Source organism: Periplaneta americana, chromosome 8, assembly GCF_040183065.1.
Source record: "Periplaneta americana isolate PAMFEO1 chromosome 8, P.americana_PAMFEO1_priV1, whole genome shotgun sequence".
NCBI lineage: Eukaryota > Metazoa > Arthropoda > Insecta > Blattodea > Blattidae > Periplaneta > Periplaneta americana.
The window spans coordinates 71,265,900-71,288,863 of record NC_091124.1 but is presented as its reverse complement, the minus strand read 5'-3'; the positions used below and the strand labels follow the sequence as shown (position 1 = coordinate 71,288,863).

General features: G+C 34.6%; 1 protein-coding gene across 1 annotated transcript in view; it reads left to right on the top strand.

Moving 5' to 3' along the window:
- LOC138704813 (guanylate cyclase 32E) overlaps positions 1–22,964 on the top strand; it is a 786,020-nt gene that overhangs the window by 262,711 nt on the left and 500,345 nt on the right. Inside the window, exon 3 of the mRNA XM_069833092.1 lies at positions 18,322–18,444. Coding sequence (XP_069689193.1) covers positions 18,322–18,444 — 123 coding nt within the window. The remainder of the gene's footprint in view (positions 1–18,321; positions 18,445–22,964) is intronic.

The window sequence follows — 22,964 nt, the reverse complement described above, 5'->3', positions numbered from 1 at the left end:
ATCCTAATCACGAAGGTTTCTACAATTTTTAGCCAAGCAGCTGAATATTTCTGTATATTTACTATAGAACAGTTTAAAAATTTAGGCATGGATTTTTTTAACTTTCGAAACTTGCAGAGAAAAAGAAATATGTTTGACAAAAAAAATTAAGAAATATTCTCTTTTTTTAACAAATTATTTTTTCCTCTGTGATCTGACATTATTTAAAAAAAACGAATGCACGTTCTCTTCCTAACATTGCAATTGGTGTGTATAGAAATATTCAGACATCCAATGACATTAGTATGAGGAGTAGAATTTTGAAAATTTGCCGTTTTTTTTATTAGATAGCTGACGAAATAAGTGCATTATGAAAGTCAAATTTCGGTAGTTGTTTTAGACTGCTAAGATCCATGATGTGTGCTTAAAATGAAAGATGTTTTTTAATAAAATGTATAAAATTTCATTTATCTACTAATGTTGCAAAAGTAGACCTTCACTCGGCACTTTCACATTGTAAAACTTTGACTTTATTGTTCTAGTAAGATTCCATAGCAATGTGTTATTATGTATTTTATATCATAATTCTATAACGCATATTTTTCTATTCACTACAATAAAACAAATGTAGCTTTTTAAGGAATCTCGTGTAGGCAGTTTCATACAACTTTCTTGACTTATCGGGCAGCAAATTTAATGTAGCATTCTGTACAGCTTCTAGGATTTTGGACGAAGTATTAGCAAACTCTTCTATTTCAATATCTTCCTCCATATTTTAAATATTTAATTGCAGTTATCACTTTGAAAATGGCGACTTCACCAACAATATTTTGTTTATGTCTACGTACACAATCTTGTTCCTTGGAAATGATTCTGTGTACAATCAAGTAGGCTTTCACCGACTCAAATGAAGTACTTTTGTAGCTAGTGTCTCAATAACTATTTCTCTGTAGTCCTCACTTAACAAGAAACAGGCAAACAACCGTTTTTAACATCTTTCCTACAGAAAATATCGTATTTAAGGCTTATAGTATGCAAATTGTACATAGAAAAGAGAAGTATTAGAAGAAAGCTTATAATAATTGTACCATCTTTATTTATCTGGCATAGAACTTTGTCAATACTGTCTTTCAGCGAGGTATATTAAAGTCCTGGTCGTAGTAAGTCGGTAATAGATTCCTTTATCTTTAACTCGTTCAGCGATCGGGCAACCGTGAGTTGCCGCTTGTGCCTTGAATTTATAAGTTACCACTCTCTGTAACCAACGTTCACGTTTACGAAGTAAAATAACATAACACAATCCACCAGCACCATAAAAATTAACCTGCAAATTATAAATAAATAACAAGTATACCATAAGTTTCTCCTGTGATGCGGGACTTTTCGGACACTCTTATGACTATAGAGTCCGCTGTTTGGTTACTTTGAGTACAAGTTAAGTGTACATGGGTCATAGGCGCTTGGAACGAAGAGCTCTGACTAGTCTTCCCGCTCTGTTTTGTGTGTTTACATCTGCTTATACCTATAGGAACTGAACAATGAGAATAATATTCACGTATATATACTGTCACGTGAATATAATAACAGACTAATGCCCGGTTTCTGGAAAGACAGTTACCTGTACATACAGAGTTATCTACGATTTAACGCGCTGATACGTTTGAAACGAGTTTCCGAAACAAAAGTTATCGTCATCTTTACAGTTATCTGTGCTTCAACTGCTAACAGTGGCTCGGCCTGTAGTTACCTGGCTGCTGATACTGATTCGAACAAATACCAACATGCGGCGCTACTGCTTTAATGTTTCGTAAGCTATAATAACTGATGTTAAAGAATAATATAAACCGGAATTAATTAATTTACTCTATTATAATTTATAGTTTAAAAATTTGGCGTAACTTACGGTAAATATTCTACTTTATATGACATATTAGGATAATAATGTGTTTGTAAAGACAATTTCGAATATCTTAAGCTTAATTTTCGTCATGAACTTCAGATTCTATGTCGTCAGTCAAGGCACATTTTATTCTTGGGTGCTCTACCAATGCCAATGGTATTTTAGTCTCCGAAAAGCCCATTTGAACACATGAAAGCATTCATATGGAAGAATGTAACATATTTTTACATTACCAGTATGGCTGCCATAACCACCACAGCTAACTGCGGTTGCAGTTTTGTAGCAGAAATTACATCTAGTCTTCTCTCCATTAGAATTATTTACCTCGATGATCACGCCAAATACCAACAATTATTGCTTTTTTAATCATATTACGATTGAGATGGAACTGTACACGTACATTATTGTTTTTCACACTGTTCCGTAATTAAAAAGCCTGCTCCTACTAGTACAGAGCGCACTGCCATATTACTACTGAAAACTTCTGCAAATAAAAATAACTATAAATAACTAAAAAAATCACTAACAAAATACTAGTGGAGACATCTATGGACAACAAGAGATACTGAACTTGAAGTTACCTCAACTGTTAGTTACAAGATCTGATAAATCTACATTTAACTTTTCGGAAACTCATGAAAGTTATTAGTGCAGTTAAATTTATAAGTGCAGTTAAGTAACTGACAGTTAACTGAGGTGTACCAGAAACCGGGCATAAATATTTACTTATTTAAAGTCATCTTATTGGCAACAGAAGATTTTTCATCCAAGAAGTAAAAACCAATGTCCTTTTCTCATATTTACAGAGTTTTGAATATTTAAATTTAACTTTTTAAAATAAATACATATGTTTTATTAAAGTGAAAATGGATTTAGAAGTAAATAATATAAGTTATGGAAATAATTGAAATTTGAATATTCACTCTTTAAAAAGAGTTGATATTGAAATATATTTCGGCCCTGATGTTTCAACTTTTGTTCATTTATAAATCCTACTATTATAGCACTGATCTCCAAGCGCCTAGCTTTGTTTCGTTTTGCCACGTTCACCGAACAGCAGACCTGAAGTGTGTAAGCCTCGCTATACACCAGATATACCTATACTGTTGCGGGTTGCTCGGAGTCTCTAGGTAAGCAAACGCAGGATTCTACTTATGACATACCACAACAATCCTACAGTTGTCAGCAACGCCTGAGTCTTCAGGTACACTCTCTGAAATATCTTTCCACTGTGACGAGGTTGTTAGATATATGCCGTATGTTTTAAAATACATTTCACTGCACTGCACATCGCTGCAGTAGGTAGCTCTTTGGCTTGCCCTTCCATTGATATGTGGACTCGCTAATCTGGTGCGCTGCGCTCGATGAGATTAAAAGTCTCCGGGCTCCCATACGAAGCAAATAACGGATCCAACTCTTGCCGCTCCGTAACACCGTGATGCAAATGGACATGCAAATAATGATATTAATCACAAAGAGGCAGGTTGCAGGTAGCGACGGGGTTCTATTTCAGTCTGTGCAATAATAAACCAGCAGGCACGCAACTGAGGATTTCCTGCTCGCAGTCAACCAGATAATCTTGAGTATTATCTTGCAGCTACTACAACGTCTCTTTCGTTCAGGAATATCTTTGGCGTTACAAGTTTTCCTACTTAAAAATGCGTGAATTGTATACATTAATTAATTATTAGACAAGCGGAAAAATACAGGAACTATTAAGTGAAATAAATGTAAAATGGAGGAAGAAAATTTTACAAAAATGAGTAAATGAATGAACGCACGAAAAATTGGATGCAATGATAGATTACTAAAGGAATTAATAGCGGAATAAAATTAATAAAAGATTTATTGCTGGATCTGAATAAATAATGATAAAATGTAGGAATAGATGAATGAGAAATTAATCCATGGATGGATGAGATGAGTGTGAAATATATTATTGGTAACGTTTCAATTATCACATGAAGGAATTAATGAAAGATTAATCCTATGGTTATTTGCTAAATGTTTGTATATCCACAGAGCATGTTAAAATCATATTATGGTATAATAAAATCGGAATTGAAACTAAACATAAAATTTATAAATCAATTGTGAAAAGTATAACTTCATATGGGGCAGAAACTTGGCAATTGCAAAACACATTCAAAGATAAATTTTTGGCCTTAGAATTGGATTATTGGAGACGATCAGCAGACATTTCAAGAAGAGATAAAATTAGAAAGGATATAATCAGAGAGAAAATGCAAGTTAAGAATAATATTGTAGAGGATATTTTCACAAAACAACTAATATGGTATGGGCATATGATGTGAATGAATACGGAAAGCTTACCAAGGTTGGCATTTGATTGGACCCCCATCAAGAAGAAGAAAAAGAGGAAGACCTATGACAACATAGAAAAAGGGCATTCTGGAAGCTATGGAAAGAAGACAATTAGGAGAAGACCTATGGAGATATAGAAGGAAGTGGTATCTTGTAGTTCATTACATTGATCAGTGACTGTAAATTAATATTTGGCTGTCAGAAAATGTCAAAAGGCATTGTAAACTCACATATGTTAAAATCATTTGTGGCAAAAGATAGGCAGACGTGTGACGTTCTGGAGAAAATAAATTTTCGAATTTGCTATGTCATATTTTACGAAGCGTTACCTTTCGTTCGACAATTATACGATAATTATTCAAGACGAATCGAACAAGGGAAGTAAAAATCGTAAAAAGCTGACATATCTCCTTTGACAAATAACCAGAGAATTATTTATTCAATTACTGCATGGATGATTGAAACTTTAATTAACTAGTCATTTACCTTTTGTACTAATAGCACAATAAGTGTATGAATGGAGTGAGTGAGTGAGTGAGTGAGTGAGTGAGTGAGTGAGTGAGTGAGTGAGTGAGTGAGTGAGTGAGTGAGTGAGTGAGAGTTGCTAATTTCATGACAATATTAATCGTAGCTTTAAAAAGTGAATGTTTGTGTCTGCTGTTAACCAAGAGATTTTAATTTTCAGTAACGAGATAATGGAATATATTAAATTCAAGAAACTTTGCAATTACAATGTTTCAGTTGCATATGAAATATTTTTATGCATATGTTTATGTTTTAAAAATTAGTATTTCATTATTTTGACATCAGACAACATCAATTTTATCATGTACTACTATCATAATGTATATATTGTTGAAGGCTTGCAGTAACTTGTCCTTTCCCAACAGTCTTTACGGTGAATAATTTCAAGGGAAAAATTGTTCCGGGGCCTCTAGTTGAACGTACCAGCGCTCTACAGACTGAGTTACCCAGGAACTTCACCGACATAGTCTCAATTTTTCCCCTTACATCCACACAACTCGAGTGAGCTGACGAGACGCCAGAGACCCACATCGAGTGCACACAAACTCTGTGGGTGCTATTCATAGACATTTCGCAGCATGCGCTACGAGCGTACTAAGCTAGCCCCGGCTATCCACTGGTTATTAGTACAGAATTCAAATCATATCCTATCGCTAACACTGGTTTATGAATACGAAAAACGCTGATCATCCACCGGAAGCCCGCGCTAAGAATGTCTATGAATACGGCCCTGTGTGACTTGGAATTGTGGTTTTCTGTTAACGTACCTATAGTTACATATATATTATGCAAGTCTAGTTTTTCAGGTAAAGCTCCCTGTGAAGCAGACTTGAATAATTCCAAGTCACACAGGGTTTTTTTGCACTCTAGAGTCTCTTCAGCCCAGTCGAGTTGTGTGGAATATGGGAAAAAATTGAGACGGTGTCGGGTGGAGTTCCTGGGTAGCTCAGTCGGTAGAGTGCTGGTACGTTCAACCAGAGGCCCGGGATCGATACCCGGCCCCGAAACAATTTTTCCCTCGAAATTATTCAAGTTTGCTTCACAGGGAGCTTTACCTGAAAACTAGACTTGCATAGTCTTTATGGTTTCACTAAACGAAATATTAACCATCAAATAACACGAATTACAAAGAGAAAGTACTGTGATATTTAGAAAATTAATTTCAGTATTTTCTTGGTAATATATCTTTCCAACATTTCTTATGCCGAAACGTAATACTGAATACTGGGTAGAAGAGAACTAAATAGGGTACGTTTGAGATATAAATGAGGGAGGAGAGTTAATCATAATAACCTAATATCATTGCCGTTATTTGTGAAGAGATTTCTTGCGTATTCATACAAATAAAAGCGAACAGATGTCAAAATTGCAACACGTAACAGTAGTGAATAAGTCAGTAATGTAGCTACGTATCTGCATAAAAGATTCAGTAACATGATGCGTCACAGAGGGACATTAGTGACTGTGCCTTTCCTCCTTCCCGCTTTCGTCTTGCGTTTTGACTTGATTCTACAGTCACTAAATGCACGATTGCCACGTCTTCCTGTCACAAACTTTGTTACAGATCTTCAATGAAATTACGACTAATCTGTCAATGTTACGAAACGAAGCAATAGGCCTAAAGGACACGTTTGTTTTTATTTTCTCTCCAAAATATTATATGTTCTTCCGAACGTAAGTGCTGGTCGATTATTATTCTGAGATACTCAACTTCAGAAGATTCATTTAGAATAGGACAGTTACAATTAGTAGAAGAACATAATTGGATGTATGAATTTTTAAATACAAGAGCGAAACAGGAGATTTCATAATTATAAACAGATGTTAACGAAAATGGTACAACCGTAGTTTTAGTACGACTTAAGATAAGTAGGTTGGAATCAAACAAATTTTTAATCAAAGTAATACATTATTTGCATTAAGGTAGGTATCTTCCTACGTTTTACCTATTGAATTTTTACATATCAATTGCCAGTAAATCAGTAATATTATTAAAAACAAAATAGAACCAAAGACAGTCCCCTGTGGGACACCGATATTAATATTTGGAGTGCTACTAAATTCCTTATCAATTTTGGTTGTACGTGTTCTGTTACTAAGGTAAGAAGCAAACAATTTCAAATATGATTCCGTATTGCAAGAATTGGACATGTAACGCTTCAATTGGCTTCCTTTATAAAAATAATTTACATATTGGAAAGAAGTAAATAATATAATCCCGTTAGATATTAATTTTGGTTGAAATTTTAAAGGAAAACAAAACCTTGCGAAAATAGCGTAGGTTGTAACAACGCCAAGCCAAGGGTCTTACGTAATTATTTTGTTTTGCATGCCACTCACAGAAGATGGACACACAAAAGCAGCCGCTTGCTTATGTAGTAGTGAGGGATCAGTGCTCCCATAACTGCGTTAATCTGTACTTGGCTCTGTACCACAAACAACTGAAGTGTCGCTCAAGCTAACGAACCCACTGGAATCTGATTACACTACAACATTACGGATGTAAGAGCATGAATAGTTATTTATCAAATCTTTTGAAATTTCATCTACAATTTTCCGGCTCGAGAATCTGTAGATTGGCTAGTTTTATTGACCTCGGTATGGAGGTTTGGACCAAAATCAAATGACCGGCCCACTCTAATCTCATTAAATGTCCAGCTAAAGATACTTGACGTGTAGTTGGTGTACTGCCAGCGTTTACAGTTCATGTACCATAGCGTCACAAGAAATTTGTATCTATCCATTATGATAGCTGTAATATTTCTGTATCATGAACGCAACATATGTTACCTAATAATACTACCGCAGCGACTCCAACTTTGTAAACAACGCCCACGTATTTTCTAGTTCGGTATGACAAAAACCTCAATATTGCAGTGGATACTAAGCTAGATTGGATGCAAAATTCGCAGTTTGAATCAGTCCAGACCGAGACTATAAAGATCCTCAGCGTCGCTCATTCAGAAAGAATGTGCATTTGGGACAATATGTTGTATAATTATGTGTGTTATATAAAAGAATAGTAAACACGGCTGAAATAAAAATTGGAAAAAGATGTGACGGCATTATTGAAAATTTAGGAGAGGCATTCAGAAGTAAGAATGGTTGAATATTGTAGAACATTGATAGTTCCTAATAGATTATCGTACACGCACTCTTTCCATACATCAATGGAAAGCTATATATCACTTCATGCATTCGTGACTTCTTTTGGTTACGAAATATTGCTTAAGAATGAGATAATCCCGACAGACATGACATGTTTACTGTTATTCACTTCCTTCATGCAGGAAAGATTAAATTCTGCTAGGGAAATTTGATCTATTACGCGACATTAACAGACTCTGACGTTAAGAGTAATAATACCTCAACATATTTTATAACTTTTGTAGATTTCGAGAATATATTTGATAATGTGCCAAGAGAAACGTTGTTGAAGATGAAGTGACAGAGGAATCACGTAATTATGATGATTGCGTTACTATTTCTTTTATTTTCTGTTTTGTATTTTGTTATTTTTTATTAGAGTTATTAATTATTTTTGTATAATACTTTACTCTAGTTGATATTTGTACAGTGAGGATGATTGAAGTTTAATTTTGTAAATAAATCATAAATATGAACATATTTATATTTTACATAACCAAAGACGACCATAATATATAAACACTTCTATATGAAATAGATCATTATATTTCTGTGAACATTGCTAGATCTCGTTAGTATACTTTGCCGGTTATAGTTAATAACGCTTGTAGCTTATTCACTTGCAAATGGATTACGCAACACTCAACAGATGACTCATTTTGGTATGTGCAGCATCTAGCGGATTCTTCTTAAACTTAGTGCTACGTTAAAAATGTTATTCACATATTTTATACCATTGGATATGATGTAAATGCCGACATCTTCTATAAAATGCATATTATTAAAAAATAAGAAAAACAATGCGAAATTTTTATAAAACAGTGAAAAATCCATATATTATTCTACGGAGATGAAAAACTGAGTACTAAATAAATAACAACTTAATGTCCTTACCAAATCCAGACGGTATCACTTCGAGGAGGGGCGGTTTTTTACTGCAAATGTTTACTTTATGCATATGGCTTTAGTGTTTCAAATACGATGTTGTAGAAAGCTCAGCTGGATATTGAATATGATGGAAGATAGTTATTTCAGGACTAAACTACACTGCATGAAAGAGAGCAGTGTCAGGCTGAATGAGATTGAATCAGACGGTTTGCTACAACCAACTAAACCTTGATAAGCAGATTGGAGCCAGTCACATGAAGACACTGTGCAGACGAAACGTTTTATTTGTTCGAAACAAGGAGAGACAGACGGGAATTGTTTCATGTATAATTGATAGCAGCAGTCAAAATCCAAAAAAGTTATTCCAGTTGACTATGTGATTTGTTTGCTGGAATGTGTTTTGAAGTTCTTTGAAATTCTCCGTAACAAAGCATTCAAAGGCGAATAACATGATTTTTCTATAAATCAATTCATCATCAATTATCGATTCGTTATTTACATTCTTACTACCAGTTACGTATATTTTACAATAGATTTATTATTTTCTGTATACTAATAAAATATAGTTATTTTAATAAATTATAGACAGAAAACTAATTGTTGTCAAATACCACAACAAATTGAGTATTTTTATCTAAAGTAAAATAAAATCAATTTTTGATGTGTGGTGCAGAGAAGCTTCTTGTGTGTATAGAAAAAGTCCGGCTATTTACAATTTTGACTTAATTTCACAGTAAATGTGTGTTTTGTATTGAGCTGTTTGCTCCGTTCTGTATTGAAGACGTTTGAAACCGCAACAAACATTTTGTTTCGAGCAGCCGAAAGCAGTTTGCTTGTTGCAGTGTGGGCCTAGTCTATTGTGTTATAAGTGTTTCGTACTCGTATATTGTCGAACTTTATAAGCCTTGGCTAAATGCAGTTCATTTAACACTCATTTGGCTTGAGGAAGAAAACGTGACAGCGCTGCATGAATAACAGGCATGTACCGTCTGATTTATTATGTTTTGGGCGAATCATTGGGGATTGGTGTGAATGACGCCGTCTATGCTTGGCGATGTCTATAACGGAATTTAAGAGGTAGATGCGAAATGAAATCGAAGAGGTAGATCTGAAGTGGAATTGAAGAGGTAGATGAGAAGTGGAATTGAAGAGTTAGAAGCGAAGTGGAATTGAAGAGGTAGTAGAGAAGTGAAATTAAAGAGGTAGAAGTTAAGTGAAATTGAAGAGGAAGAAGTGAAGTAGAATTGGAAAGGTAGATGCGAAATGGTATTGAAGAGGTAGATCTGAAGTGGAGTTGAAGAGGTAGATCTGAAGTGGAATTGAAGAGGTAGATGAGAAGTGGAATTGAAGAGGTAGAAGCGGAGTGGAATTGAAGAAGTGAAGCGAAGCGGAATTGAAGAGGTAGAAGTGAAGTGAAATTGAAGAGGTAGATGCGAAGTGGAATTGAAGAGGTGCAAGCTAAGTGGAATTGAAGAGGTAGAAGCGAAGTGGAATTGAAGAGGTAGAAGTGAAGTAGAATTGAAGAGGTAGATGCAAAGTGGAATTGAAGAGGTAGAAATGAAGTTGAATTGAAGAGGTAGATGTGAAGTTGTTTTACAACCACTAGGAGGTTACAATCTTACAGCTCAATAATGAAAAATTTAGTACACATGTAAACTTGTTTCATTGATCTGCTAGAAGATTTTTCACCCGATTATACCTGTATACTCGCGAGCACTGGTACCGAATGGGATCGTTAAAGGTATTCTCTATCCCTTTCTTTCCTCTAGAAACATAGTTATAATATTGATGATAATTTTAATTTTTGAAAACATAATTTCAATTTCAGTGCGATATAAGGTTACTGTTAGCCTAACATAGCAAGCGAAAGAAAAAGGAACCATAAATTTAAACATGATGTGACGAAAGATACAGATTTTATTGTTTATTTTAATTTTAACGTTTACTAACATGACCCATTTTGATATTGAGCCCCTCAATTCGCGTTTCAGAAATTATGCAACACGAATATTCGTTTTTGGGAACCTTGTACACATCACTTCACCTCTATTAGTTGTTGTAGAAGTGGAGTCGTTCGCTTTTTGAATTCTGCTGATGGCGTTTGTAGAGAGCTTCGGAAGAAGTCAAGAGGATAGAAGTAGGAGACATGAGCTTGTGATGTGGGCGAGATACGTTGCCTGCATCACACACTGTAAAAGAAAAGAGTTCTGCCAGAGTTAAAGCTCGCTTTGAGTGAACATTCGCCATCCAAATGGAATGTTTTTATTCTAATGTACTGGAAATCATTTGTTTTGTAGTTCTTTCAAGAGAATTGAGCACGTTCTTTGGCATCGTCCTCGACTTGGATGACGATTTCTCACCAGGGGAACTGGGATTAGATCTCATTGCAGAATCTTCGCAGTCTCTAATGAGTAATGAGGGTACGGAACGTCACGTATTAACTACAGGGTCACTCGAAAGCCTCAGTTTATTTTCATGAGAAAATTTAAATAATTTAATCTCTACAACATGTCTTTATGTTCACTAATCACGAATAAGACAATTTCAACATGACTACCCTAGCACCTAAGAACACCTGTCCCAGCGTTTCACACTTATACTGAAATAATTACCGTCATTTTATACAATAACGTTATGCTTCATTTCTGTTACGTAATTACCAGGGAAAGGATTTATATGTAAATACATATTTACTTATAAAGCTAATATAATTTATATTTTGCATTATCTTTATGTTTCACAATGTGTAGGGTTGAAAAATCCTACTTTTATTTTCCATATTTTTCCATATTTTAGAGTTTAGTACATATTTTCGTTAATTTCCATATATTTTCCATATTTCATATAAAACAGTCCATATTATATTAGGTTTAACAATAAAACAAAACAAAATTCCATTAACTTTTAAAAATACATTTCAACAATAGAGATTTAAACACATGTTCAGTAATCCCTTTAACATCAGAGTTATTTGAAAATTAGCAGTCCTATCAACAATGGGAAAGTAAGTTACAAAACTGTATTAATTTAATTTAAAATTTTTAACAGACTTCAGTTGTGCAGCTCAACAGTTAAATGCCAGTCAGAGTACACATAGGTTCAGTTTTGTAAATCATACTATAAAGACGGTAAATATGCCAAAAGTACGTCATTCAGTCAATTTAAAATCAAAACTAACAAGTTACATTTCAGAATTTAAAGAAGATGGTTTATCAACTGACAATAAAATATTATTTTGTAATTTGTGTCAGTGTGCAGTATCATCTACACAAAAGTTCCTGGTGCAACAACACATTACAACTAGTAAACATCAGGCCAACAAACAACTAAATTCCAAGCAGAGACAATTGTTTTTAACACAACCAACAACATCGAATGTAAGATCTGAGTTTAACATCGACCTGTGCCGTTCTCTCATCTCTGCTGATATTCCTCTCTACAAACTAAAGAATAAGGTCTTCAGGGAATTCCTTGAAAAATATACTCAACATACAATCCCGGATGAGTCAACACTTAGGAAGACGTATGCTCCATCCATCTACGATGAGACAATACAGAAGATAAGAGATGAAATTAAAGATAGTTCAATTTGGGTTTCCATTGATGAGACTCCCGACAAAGAAGGTAGACTTGTTGGTAATGTAGTTATCGGTTTGTTAAGTGAACAATATTCTGAACGAATTCTTTTACATTGTGATGTTCTAGAAAAGTGCAATAACAAAACTATAGTTAAACTGTTCAACGAAGCTATGGGTATCCTGTGGCCAAAGGGTATTATGTACGATAATGTGTTATTCTTTATTAGCGATGCTGCCCCTTATATGGTCAAAGCTGGACAAGCATTATCTGTTGTATATCCTAAATTGACTCATTTTACTTGTGTGGCGCATGCATTTCATCGTGTGGCAGAAGTGGTCAGAGACAATTTCCCTAAAGTAGATTTGTTGATTTCATCAGTGAAAAAAGTATTTCTCAAAGCTCCCAGTAGAGTTAACGTGTTGAAAGAAATGTACCCTGAAATTCCATTGCCACCAAAGCCAATTTTAACTAGATGGGGTACATGGCTAGAAGCAGTTGAATATTATGCCGAACATATAGACTCTATTAACAATGTTCTCCTTGCATTGGACTCTGAAGATGCAGTCTCAATTGATACTGCGAAAACAGTTACCTGTGACATAAGTGTGAAGAATGACTTAGCTCACATTCAGCATACATTTTCATGCATCATAAAAACGCTCAAAAGTCTCCAAAATAGGCACCTTTCACTATCTGAAAGTTTTGAAATTATAAATAGTACTGTGGAACAACTGAATCGTGGTAGAGGTAAAGTTGCAGATGCAGTAAGAGCTAAGGTGGACACTGTACTTTCAAAAAACCCTGGATATGAAGAACTACAAAAGGTTGTTGCTGTGATGAGTGGTGAATCAACAGTGAAGATTAACTTGGACTTATCCCCAGCAGACATTGTGAAATTGAATTATGTACCAGTTACTTCTTGTGACGTCGAACGCTCTTTTAGTCAGTATAAATCTATCCTCAGAGACAATAGAAGAAGATTCACTTTTCAGCACTTGAAAGAAATGTTTGTAACCTATTGTTATGGTAACAGACAATAAAAATTGTGTTTTGTTGAAACTACATTGGAAGATAAGGTACGTCCATTATATTTTTTGTTTAGTTTGATTAAAATGTACCAATATTTAACGTACATAGTCATTTTTTTATAATTTTAAGTCCATATTTAATTCCATATTTTGGTAAAAATCCATATTTAATTCCATATTTTGGTAAACATAACTACATATATATTTACATATTTCATATATTTTTAGTCCATATAAATCCGTTCCCTGGTAATTACTATTTATTATATATATTCCACTTCATAAAATATCATAAATATTATGCATTTGATAATTTTCTCAACTATAACTTCATGATTTTTAAGAATTTATCTGCCCAAAATTTCCTTACATTACCTAAATTTATTTTCCGTGACAGACTACAAGGGCATTCGAAAAGTAATGGCAACATAGCTACTGTTTCGCACTAAATTTATTTAGGTCACCTATTATTGGAGAAAATTTTGTTCTCGCACACGAAATCGAACCCAGGACCTCTCAGCTATGCGCCCTGAGCGCTCTTTCCATCTGAGCTATGCCGAGACCCGATTCAAGTGCCGGCCGAACTCTCCTCCTCTGTATCATCTATGACCTACTACCCGCATTTTAGACATATACGTCATGTATGCAGGAGCGCATATTTAAATGACTTTATGGCCATTTTCAACAACAATTTATTGAATACTGTTAACATTGATATATTTTCATATATGAAATCCGATTCACGGTTTCGGCATAGCTCAGATGGAAAGAGCGCTCAGCGCGCATAGTTGAGAGGTCTTGGGTTCGATTCCCGGTGCCGAAACGATTTTTTCTCCAGTAATAGGTATATACATTTTCACTACATATAGGTAGTCTTGATTATTCAATGAGGATGGCGAGGCCTCATATATGAATAAATTTATTTAGGTTATTTTTGACTTTACATACTTCAAATATAGTCTCCTAACATATTAATAATACGTCTCCAAATTCTTGGAAGATGAACTCCATCTGCAGCAGCATTTCTGGCTATCTCTCTCACTGATGAATCTCTTCGGATGTCAATTCTTGATTGAAAGCGAATGCCTCACTTCCACCCAACTTGAACTAGTTCAGTATAGTAGCACTTCCCTACCACAGGCTTCTTGTAATGCCCTAAAGCACTGTTTGGCATGTTTTTCTCTGTAATTTGGATTTATGTGAAGCACCTTTGTTCGTACCTTTAGGGCTGTATTGTTTACTATAAATCAGAAACAGCCACTGTATTTACAAAATATACTTACTACGAGACTGTCAATATTGCAGATTTATGAAACAATCGCTGATCTATTATGTAGTACAAGACTTCAATGGTCATCGCTAGGAGCACTGATTTACAGTATTGTTGTCATTATATAGTTGTATACCTTTTAAGGAGAATTGTCTATATGATATTATATAATGTGATTATTTCCTTGTATGTAACTTATGAACATATTGCTTACTTCTAAATCTTTTTCTACTATTTAAATGTTTTTCCTTAACATGACATATTCCTATGCTGCATTATACAGTCTTTGGAATGAAATAAATAAATAAATAAATAAATTACATATCGAATGCCCTAATATATTGCAAAGATTTGCCTATATTTCTGTTAATTTTCATTATATATATAATTTATTTCAAGAAATAGTCTGCCCAGGCATTCTGGGTTGCCAAAAACACAGAATAACACACATATAAGAATAGTAATGATTACAGTAACATAGATGAGCCAAATTTAAATGTGAACTAGGAGCTTAAGTTTAAGAAATAATAAATTTGTACATATATTTGTAACAATCACACACTAACGAATAGAAAAGGGGGGGGGGTATTATGATATTCCGTATAAATGATTTTTCAGAATTGCCACAGACCCTTTAATGGTTGAAGTAATTATTTTTGGAATGATGTCATGGATTCCAAATGTTTTGATAGTGTTTACAGTTGATCGTGGGATGGTGCCCCTCGCTCCGATCATTAAACCATGTACTTCCCAGGTGCCTTCCATCTGATATTTTTCTCGAAAATACGGAATAGTAGGCTCATAAATTTGTTGTTTTTCTTTGTTGACCTCGGATGGTTGGGTCTGGCTCATCTCAAATCTAACAGTTGGGAGATGTTTTTAGAAAATATTTCACACTGTCTGAACCCAATGGCTTATTTCATCTTACCTTTTAAAGAATACTGTAATATGCTACAGTCATTGTTTGACCCAAAATTAATCGATTCATTAACATTGATCCTTCTACATACATCCAAAAAAGAATAGTCATTCCCTTTTCCCCATGTGACTTCATGTCAACCAATTTTTTTTTTAATGTTTCCATCCACTGGTTAGCAATCATGGATTCAGAAGTGTATTGTTATACCCAGGCCTCACCAAATGTCATAATTCTATAAATAAACTCGTGATCCTTTCGCTTATAGGGCTGGAGGTGTTGAAAACAAAAGATTTTCCACGTCTTCTATTTTATTGTCAAATTTCTGGAAACCTAACTTTCCATATATTTCCGAAAACTTTAGTGGTTGGTAAATATAATTTGTTCGATGATGCCAATATCGATTTACCCAAGGAATTGCCATGGTATTATGATAATAGGTCTAAGAACAATAATTCGAATCTACTCCCAAGCGCGATAGTTAAGAGCACAACATTTTCTGACACGTCATATACGCTAGATCCTGCGAAATTTGTCAACAAAAATGGAATCAACGATTTGAAGAATTTATTCGGAAAAACTGTCCGAACGAAACAAACTGTTTTCCTGGAACTGTAGCCTTAATTACGGAGAAGTAAGAATGAAGCAAGTAAATATGGTTTGAGAATTCCTTTGTTTGAGTGGTAATAGTTCTTACGGATATATTTCTGTTACAAAATATTTGTTTTGAAAATAACGCTGTGCTGAAGCACAATATGTGTCCTAGTGCGGATTTCTCCTCCTTCAGCTAAGCCGAGTTAATGGCTCGAAATCCCAGACCTGTTCCAATGTTTGAACTCAACTTGAGTGCGATTTTATGTAGAGCGCTCAACGCGAGCTGGATAAATAAATGAATTACGTGGAGTTAACGACGTCACATCGATGAGGGATCCACTCAGTCAGTCTTGCAGCGAGTGGCCTAAATGACCATACTGTGGAGTAAATAAACAGATCTGTTAATGTAAGCATCCGTTCGTGGAAGGAAGTCGGTGAATTAGGTCGGGTTTCTCTCTTTTGGATTGATATTGAGGTTAAAATAAATTCCAATTATATATTTAACCTTACATAAATGCAAAAACAAATCAGATTAAAAATTTACTACACATTGGAAGTATCTATTTTCCTCTACGGAGCGAAACTTTTGACAAAAAACATCGTCGTAAATTCAGAAACACAGGAAATGAAATGGATATTTTGTGGAAAAGAGAAAATGAAAATGTTAGCATTGCACAACAAAAATAAAGCCCTTTTAAGGTACATTCTGATTCCTTTGGGTATAGATAATATTAATTTTATTATTATAAAGCTATTATAATAGTAGGAAAAATTTCTTGCTCTTATATAAGATTAATAGATGGGAGTTTCCATATACGACAATCAACAATGCATACTCTGAAAGGACAAATGAAAATCGTAGATGATTATAATGGCTACTACAAATCAACAGCGGGCACAATGTGTTCTTTGGTATGCTAAATTTGAGAGTGTTAAAAGAGTTCAAAGGGAATTTCGACGTAAGTATGATGTGCGTAATATACCTAAATACGATTCCATAATGTTGTGAAATCGAACATTTCTAGAAATAGGTTTTGTGTTAAAAGAACATGCAGGAGGTCGCAGGCGAAACTTAGTACGAGAAGCAGTTATCTCTTGGCTTGGCCCCAGACTCCCCAGATCTAACCCCTTCTGTCTTCTTGGTGTGAGATTTTGTTAAAGACATTGTCTATTCACAGAAACCCAGGAACATTGATGATCTGAGAGTAAAAGTTACTCAAGCTTTTCAACAAATCACCCCTCTTCTGTTATAACGGACATGGGGTGAATTGCATCACCGTTATGAGTTGTGCAGGGTGCGCAATGGGGATCACGTTCAGCTCTGAGGAATTTCCCATCTCTCAGTGTTGTATGCACAAAGTTGTAACAAATAAAGTTCAGTGGTAAATATTTTACGGTGTTTTTATTTTATCCACACCCAAACGGATCACCCTATATTATAATCAACACTAGAATAACATACTGCCAAATACTACAAGGATTCGACCTCTAAGGGCGATTGAACGCAAAACAGATTACTACACATCATAATGAAATAGTAGAGGACAGGATGACGTACCAGAGGACGACTTCTGCCTGAAGATGCACCTGAATGTAGAGTGAAACCCGGAAAAGACATGATGCCTATCCTTCTGACAACGTCATGATGTGGAATATATGAGGCAACTTTACACATCTCCAAAAGCTACATCGTTTTAGAAATAAATTGAATACATACAGAGACCTCCGTATATGACGACATGAAGAGTACAGAAACGTTGCCGCCCACAGTGCTCCTGTCTTAGGCGCCAAAGTTCAAGGGCGTTTGTCGGGCATTGCGTATGTGCAGTTCATCTCTATCTGTTGTTGAGCTAATGAAGGGATTTACTCATTCGTATTTACTGTATTGCAAGTATTTTTTTCTAAATTTGATAACAGTGAAGAAATTGTTCATTTGTACGTAATGTAGTGCAAGTTACTATGTTCTTTATAATTCTTTTAAAAAACTGTCTTCAATTTCCTCTGTTCTGTGTTTTAGTCAGTAAGAATGCTTTCTCATATATTCTTCTATATGATGCAGTTCTGCATAGACCGACCTCAATAAGAATGGTTTCTCATATGATCTTCTGTTCCTTCTATATTACAGTCAGTAACGGTCATATGTTATTCACTTCCCCTTTCCTTCTTGCAGTTCTGTATGGACTACGAGACTTCGGACAAGAATCGCTTCCCAACGTTTGCTCGAACCCGGCCTCCCGACACGCAGATCAGCAAATCCGTAGTCTCTGTACTTCTGAATTTCAATTGGACTCAGGTAAGTTAAAAAAGAACCAGCTCCATGTTTATCTTTTTAAGGGCACTGGCTAGTTTGAGCGTATGGTGTTGTGTATAAGTGTAATGAGTGAAGATATTTTGCTATTAATCTTCATATTTTTTAATATATTAATTTACCATTGTTACAGCGTAACACATATCTGCAGGTATATTTTAGTTTTCAGACTATCTCTCTACATCATACATTTTATTTTATAAAAAATTTAAACCTGAAAGATATTAATGAAATTTAAGTTAAAAACATGGGTATTTCAGGAACATTTTTCTCAGAAAATAGTGGAGCTAGCAGCCTGAAATTTTGCATACTCCTATCTCATATGATAGTGAAGAAGCATGACCACTTTTACATAGTTATCAAAATTATTATGGATTTTACAGCCAGAAAAGTGTGAAAAAATATGAACATTTTAAAATATCTTTTTTCCAGTATAGAAAATATTTTTGTGCGAGATTGTGCGTATTTGCTTGCTTTCCGCACAAACCCAATACGTGGTAAGTGTGAAATGCCACATTCAGTATTCCCAACATAACACACATAACAATTTCCCTCTTCTTACCGCTTAAACGCCATATTCATTTTACTGCTTTAGGCTTTTAACATATTATTTTTAGAGACGTTTAACATAGTAATAATTACAAATTGGAAACTTACGACTGCAATTTCACCTAAATTGCACTGTTAATTATTGTTTTTAAATATTTGCAAAAATTAAGTAAACTCTACAACACCACAAAAGTTACTGCATTTGTAATGCAAGTAACATTAAGGAAGCCGTGAAAAAATCAACAAGATTCCAGATGCCGATGTTATTACTGCAATAGGTTATATAAATAATATTGTTAAAATATTAAAATGAAAAATAAATCATTACATAACCTTACCGTTTGTTTTAAGTTCGCATTTATAGACTGAGGGAAAAAAAAGACAGACGTATATGACGACCTGCTGGAATATAGTAAACACAGAAAACATTTTATAGCAACAATGTTGAAGATAGATATATTTGTTTTCCAAAGTTGCCGTCATTGAACAGAAACCAAGATGGAGATTTCATTGCAACTAATTAGAAATTCCTCTTTCAGGTATGTAATAAACGATCTTCGCACAAAACAATGTACGATACACGAGCGGTATGTTTGTTTTCATGTTCTCGGAAATTAAAAAAGCTCAACTACGTTTCTCTTTTTCAATCTTTTCCTCGAACATGAAAACGTCAACATACCGCTCTTGTAACGCATATTATTATTTTATATGAAACAAATGAAAATGTAATTGTAGGTGCACTGTAATTATCTAAGTTGTGTCATGTAATTAATTAAGTTGATATATAATTAATTAAGAAGATATGTAATTTATTTGATATGTAAATAAATTAAGGTGATATGTAATTAAGTTAATTTGTAATTAATTAAGGTGATGTGTAATTACTAAAATTGGTAATAGTTAGGTTTACTTTTGCTTCTTGTAGGCGTTATTATAGAATAGTTTTTATTTATAGTCCTAGGTTTATTGCATCTATTTATTTATAGTCAGAAATAAATTTAGGTTTATTTTATTTTATTTTTTATTGCTGTAATTATTGTATTATTGTAATAGTATTATTGTATATTATATATCACTGCCACCGGGTGTATACCCAATTGTAGTGTTAATACACAAATATTCATAATGTAATAAAACTGGCGACAAATATAGTTAACCACATTGGGAATATGCTTGAATTTTTATGAACCTGTAGTGCAAAGGGTTTCTGAGAAAAATGTACCTAATATACCTATGTTTTAAATTAAATTTAATTAATATTTTTCAGGTTTAAATTTTTTTGTAAAATCAAGGATATGAAGCAGAAAGATGATCCAAAAACCAAAATATACATGAAAATATTGGTGTGTATGCTGTAAAAATTGTAAATTGATAGATTCAAAGGTTGAAGACTAAAAGCAAAATTAATTCTTCACTCAAAGGCCTACAGAACAACCATATACACATACTACCCAGTCCCCTTAAAAAAGCAAAAGAGATTTTCTTGTGCACAAGCCAACGGCTAGAACATGAACAATACAATGTTGATCCATAACAGGTATGGGACTGGACTACAGGGAATGTTCAATTATTAAAATAACAGTTCGCTTTTGTGATTGTAATATCTCATTACTTTTTAATTACCAAGTTTCTGTATGTGGTTAACGTATATTTATGCCAAGGGGAAATACACATCGACCACTAATTGTTTATCTACTTTGAAAATGAAAATCTAATAAATACAGTAACTAATTTAAACAAAGACAACCTCACAGAAAAATAGAATGTTCTACAATATTAATGCTCTCGCTGCTATCTTATATTATGACAACAGTTCCAACAGAACAGAAGACGAGACTAAGAACAAAAGTGGTATTACTCGTTGCACGAATGATTGCCGATTTCGAGAGAGGCATTATCAATCTCCTACGCAGTGTTTATGCTTTAGTTCGCCTACTGGCCGCCGACAAACATTCGTGCAACGAGTAATACTTATATGTTGTATGAACAGCAGACTCTTTTTAATTAGAACTCCAAGGGGATACGAAAAAATATTGAATTATCCAAAATCCGAATTAACAAAGACCATGCATTAGGCCTATTAACGAAAATCAGTAAAACACAATTACTGCACATAAAAATAATTAATATGCAGTGGAATTTTATTTAAACACTGTCGTGTTTTGCTGTCTGGTCCTATAGTGCAAGCTGAAAACAATTTCTTTACAAATTAAATATGAACATTTTATTCGGCATACACTTAAAAAACAATCCTGTTTCACCTACATTAAATATGTCTTTCGGTCATAACCCTCAATGAGCTCAGACCATACAAACCCTGAAAACAATCGTTAGCTTCTTCTACATCAAGTGAAGCACTTTCACCACCGTTCTCATAAGGACGATGTCGTTATCTAATTCAGTATATTGCTGCAAATTCTTTATGTTTTTTGTTGTAAAATCTTACAAAGGATAGTTACCATGTAGGAACAGCAATACATTTTTCAGTAACATATTGAATTAGAAAATGACATCACCTTAAGAGAAATGTTACTTTGATCATTTTTCCCCTGTACCCTTCAGAAGCTGTCACAGAAAAATATAGACTGCAATGTAAGAGAGATGTATATGATGTGGATGAAGAAAGTTTTCAAGTTTTTGTGCAAACCAATGAGACAGTGGGGTAAGTCCGGAGAAAGCACAGTTGGAGGTGTCTTTGAGCCTCTTGAAAACTCAACTCTTGTTTGTACAAAAGTAAGATAAGAAACAATACTTGTGAATCTATTATTAACACCCACAAAAAGTCGAAGTTTCGGCCAATTCCTAGAAAGAATACTGAAGTAAATTATAGAGAGTGATTATAAAGTCTCGATCCATTTTATATAAATAATGGACATGCGGACATGAAATCGATATGGGGTTATCGTGATGGTTGGTACATAAGAAATTCATCGTAACTCAACATGTCCGCCATCCATTTCATAGCACTGTCCTTACCTTTCACCTGTAGCCCTCAAGACAATTGTCAGCATGTTACCTGTAATCGCTACTTCCCGAACATAATTCCTCAGGTTCTTTAGACCTCGTACTTTCGTTTTGCACACTTTTGCCTTGATAAACCCTCAGGCAAAAAAGTCTAACGGTGTCAGGTCAGGTGAACGTGATGGCCATACTCGTGATGAACCTCTGCCAATCCATCTGTTAGGAAAGCGCTGGTTGAGGTACGCTTTAACGGTTAACGTAAAATGGATGTTGCGTCGTGCTGAAAGAAATACTGTCACCAATGCCATCTTGCTCTAGCTGTGATTCCAGAAAGTCTGTCAGCATGTCTAGGTAATGGTGCCTTCTACGAACGGGAAGGACCGTAATCAGTGGTTTTTGTAAGCCCAAGCCACACATTCACTTTTGGGGTGTCCCTTTGCCATTCATAGATGGCGTGTGGTCGCTCGTTAGTCCATATGCGACAGTTGTCTTAATTCACTTACCACAAATGTGAAATGTGGCCTCGTCACTAAACAGGATATGTTGGAATACGTTTTTGTTGTTGACATCTTCCATTAAGTCATAACACATTGCCCTACAAGCTGCATAAACTTCTACGTCTAGTTTGTGTAACATCTGAACGTGATAAGCACGTTTCTTCAATGTAAACCTCAAAATCTTCAACACAGTTGCTCTGGACACATTTAGCTCGTTACTTAAACGACGAGTCGATGCTTGAGGACTTATTTCGATGGCTTCTCGGATCTATGCCACAATCTCCTCAGGCTCAACAGGTCGACCGGAACGTGGAGCAATGGCGACATTACCTGACCTCTGAAATGTATTGACCAGGAGTCTTATATTTGCTCATGTTGGTGCCGGTTTGTGGAATTTACGTCTAAACTCCTCTTGCACTTGTGCATACGTTAAACGACGCAATTGACCACCGACAACAGCCACCCGTTCTTCAATAGTCTACATACTTGTATATCAGC